A 4,307-nucleotide genomic window follows, 5' to 3' on the forward strand; every position below is an offset into this window, starting at 1 on the left:
GTGTGAAGTGTAAACCAAATTGACATGTGAGAATTATTCAAGGAAAACCAGTGTGATTACACTCACCCTCTAGATGAAAAGAAGTCTAAAAGAAGGGGAAGTTGAATAATTCTAAAATCCTATAAAACAAATCCCTAAGAAGTGATAACATCATAGATGAGGGGTGTAAAAAAAGTGAGAGACAATCAGGACTCAAAGGGAGCAACGTTGGATGAAATGCTCTACAGTGGGAAGAGTAGACTTCTAAAGTCCACCTCTAGCAGAAAGGAATCTAGTAAGGAATGGGGTTGCCATCCCAGAGTCAAAATTCTGACCCATAATTGTTCCTGTCTGAAAGAACTGCAAGGACAAAACTGGAGAAGAGCCTGAGGAAAAGGAGGTCCAGCCAGTGGTCCAAAGTGGGATTCAGCTCAAGGGGAGGCCCTGAGGCCTGACACTATCACTGAGGCTATGGAATGCTCGCAAAAAGGGAAATATCATGACTGCCTTCCAAAAGACCCAACAAGCAGTTGAAAAAGTCAGATGCAGATATTTACACCCAATCAATAAACATAAGCTGCTGACCCCTATAGTTGAAGTAAGAAACTGAGGAGGAGGGTGACCCTGTAAGAAGACCAGTAGTCTCAACCTGGCCCCCTCAGATCTCTCAGACACTGGACCAGCAACCAAGAACCAATAAATATACTACATCAGCTGATATGGGTCCCCCAACACATATACAGCAGAAGACTGCTGGGTCTGTGTTCAGTCAGAGAATATGCACCTAACAGGCAAGAGACTGGAGGCCCCAAGGAGTAAAAAGGTCTGGTGGGATGGGGGCTAAGGACATCTCTGTGTAGACAGAAGACGGGGTGAAGGTATGGAATGGAAAACAGAGAGTGGATCAGGTGGGGGATAAAATCTGGAGTGTAAAAAAAGATTAAATAAAAAAAAAGAATAGGTTTTAATATAGAGTGAATTAGAAAGATGGGATAAGAGAAATTCTAATAAAAGGACAGTGTAATGTGCCCTATTATAGACACAGGCTTGATAAAAAGACTTTTCAAAAATAAACTGGGAGGACAACTTTGGACATTGGTCTTCACCTTCTGCCTTGTTTGAAGCAGAGTCTCCTTTTTTGGTTGCTAATGCACTGAGTATACCAGGCTAGCTGGTCTGGGAGCTTCCCAGAATTCTCTTGTTTCCACCTCCCATCTCAAAGTAGAAGCACTAAGATTATACACATGTACCACTACTCCTGGCCCTGCATGGGTTCTGGAAATTCAATCGCACATCCTCGTGCTTGTACAGCAAGTGATTCATCAACCTAGCCCAGACAAAGAAGCTTTGTGTTGTGAATAGGGATTTGGACAAAGATAAATGTGACAATCATCACTGTAAGGGGAGGCCTAATTCCTCAACCCTACCCTCCATCCTAACGTATCACCACCAGTTTACAGAACATAAAGCCAATAAACACTTGGACCTCAGAATTTTTAGTAACTTCCATTATAAAAGATCACCAAGGTCTTCCACAAGCAAATGTCACCACATTAATTCTCTCTGGTCATGAGAATAGTTTGGGATTTAATATCTTGACTCTTCTAGAAAGCAGTCATTCTATAAACAAAGCTAACTATTTAGGATTTAGCATTCTCCAACAAATTAGTATTCATTCCCTTCCCCTTTTTGTCTCTAAGGTGATTTACTCAAAATATAGTATGTGACATAGTGACAGTCATTAAAACAATACAAAAAAATGAAAAGGAATGTAAGGCCACCACAGGCTGTGGTGGCACACACCTTTAATCCCAGAACTCTGGGAGGCAGAGGCAATTAAATATCTGTGAATTCCAAGCCATCCTTATCTACCTAGGGAGTACCAGGATAGCTGTGGCTACATACTAACACTTGTTTTCAAAAAAAAACAAACAAAAGAGGACTGGAGAGATGGCTCAGAGGTTAAGAGCACTAACTGCTCTTCCAGAGGACCTGAGTTCAATTCCCAGTAACCACATGGTGGCTCACAACCATCTGTAATGGATTCTGATGCCCTCTTCTTGTGTGTCTGAAGACAGCTATAGTGTACTCATATACGTAGACTAACTAAATAGATCTTTTTAAAAAACGAAAGAAATATAAAAGTAAAGAAAGATAGCTTCAAAGTAGCACCAGCAAGGCAGCTTTCAAGTTGAAAGTGTGCCCTCTACAGTTTTCTACAGCAAACCTCAGACCCTGAATAGAGATGATGCAAAAGAAGTACATTGGATTAAAGTTACCCTCCAGGACTAGGGGCATAGCTTAGCAGTAGTGTACATACTTACTTAGCGCGTGTGAAGCCCTGCATTCAACCTCCAGCACCACAAAAAAAGGAAGAAACCCAACTTTTAATGAAATCACTATTTATTGAACATCTGTCTTCTATTTAGGCCATAAAAGAATTTCTCTGTGAAAACAGGTTTCCTTACTGGCATTCTCTGACCACAGCAGAGTAGCACATAGACACTGAATAGGCTTAAACCAGATAAGTGGGAGAAATGAGTAGCTCTTAATTCTTGTCATGGTTCTTTTTACCTCCCAAAGAGGATGCTATTACTATTACCTTGGATACAAAGGGCAATGTCACAGAAGGTTCCCATCATTTTCAATTTATATTTTCATTCAGTGTGTATTGTTTACAAAGTAAGGAAAAGTAAAGGGCATTGGGGGGAAAAAAGAAAAAAAGAAAAGAAAAAGGTTTGCAACTAAGACTTACCTCAGCTATCTTAATTTCCAGTCTAAGCACCGACTTCATGTCATGCTCAGCTCGAGAGCTATTAGCTCCTAAAAGCACAGCAGTGTCCACCATGAATTTGTAAAGGGCATCCCGATACTGGAAGAAATAAAGAAGCAAGTGTCCATGACAACAGCCTGGTAGGAAGTATGGTTTAGAGATACGTAAGAGCAGAAACAGTAGGTGGAAATAAGCTGTCTTCATTTTCACTTTGTACTCAGAGTATGAAACCGGTATTATGCAATGCCAGCCACCTACCTGCTACTTTGAGAGGAAAAATAAGAGTGATGAGTGCATGGGTACTATTTCTGTGACAGATAGAGTTGCCCAGGCATCAAACATCAAGCAAACTAGTTTTCTGGTAACTGGTGATATTATGGATAAAAGAAACATCTCCAAATGAGTCTAGAATAGAAAGGTAAAGGTCAGGTGTCTCCTTCCCAGGCAAGTGATGCTTTAATACAGTAACAGGAAAGAGCTGTTTCTAAATACAGAGGACCTGATCCATGAACACTAATGCGGAGTGTGATTTATTCCCATCCAGCTCCATTTACCCAGCTTCACACTAAAAAAATAAAAATAAAAATAAAAGATGATTACAGTGGCTAGAGTCCTGTGTCTTTTCAGATTCAGTTTCCATAGAGTACTCATCCCTGGCTCAGGGGGAAAGGGAGAAATGATAATAAGAAACCTAGCAACTAAGGTACACCTTGACTCTGCAAGCTATTCTTACTGTGTGACTGACCTTAAGACCTATATGTTTCTTGGTAGATAGCCAGTATTTTAATAAATGAAATTCAGTCAGCAAGCCTTGCTAATGGTCTTAATTGGAGAGAATGTTTGCCCTTCCCAAGTCTACTGAAAAACTGTTGTGCTAGCTCAGTACACAAGGTGGCTTGCTACGCCAGCTGGGCATATGATGGGGAAAGGTATACAAATGAAAAAAAAACAAATATTGCTTGAGTTTGTTTATAAGTGTGTGCTCTAGTGATGAAGACAAACATGTAATAGCTGTAACATGAAGCAAGCAAAGAAAAATGACTCTTAATAAAGCCACTGCAGGCATGAAAGCCAAAGATCTAGAGGATTTCAGTCCGGAAAACTTGGAGACATACAATTTGAGGGGCATAAGAACAGTAAGAGAAGGGTCCTTCTACTAGAGAAGAACAAAAATAGTTGAATTGGGAGAGAGAGTCTGAAAGCAAGCAATGAAGAGGCCTTGAACTTCTTCAAAGGGATTTAGACTCTATCTTGAGAGCAAGACATACTGGGAGTGGTAGTATGGGCACAGAACTTGCCAAGTGATGCTAAAGGTCTTTAAAAGTGACAGTGGTTACAGCTAAATATGAATGGCTGTAGTTAAGGCAAGAGTGGACAGAAATGTGATCTAGGACAGATGGATAGGGGGGCAGGTGTTCAGAGGAAGAATTCCTTGTAAAGATAATATTATTTAGACTTACAAATAATATAAAATACCTAGGTGTGACTCTAACTAAGGAAGTGAAAGATCTGTATGACAAGAACTTCAAATCCCTAAAGAAAGAAATTGAAGAAG

The 4,307-nt window shown here is 40.2% G+C and overlaps 1 protein-coding gene across 2 annotated transcripts in view; it reads right to left on the bottom strand.

The window, feature by feature from the left end:
• Positions 1-4,307, bottom strand: part of Phex (phosphate regulating endopeptidase homolog X-linked) — a 228,383-nt gene that overhangs the window by 169,265 nt on the left and 54,811 nt on the right. For both annotated transcript variants that reach the window (XM_021187283.2, XM_021187282.2), the window contains exon 7: positions 2,735-2,851. In XM_021187283.2, the coding sequence (XP_021042942.1) occupies positions 2,735-2,851 (117 nt within the window). The remainder of the gene's footprint in view (positions 1-2,734; positions 2,852-4,307) is intronic.

Source organism: Mus pahari, chromosome X (assembly GCF_900095145.1).
Source record: "Mus pahari chromosome X, PAHARI_EIJ_v1.1, whole genome shotgun sequence".
NCBI classification, from domain to species: domain Eukaryota; kingdom Metazoa; phylum Chordata; class Mammalia; order Rodentia; family Muridae; genus Mus; species Mus pahari.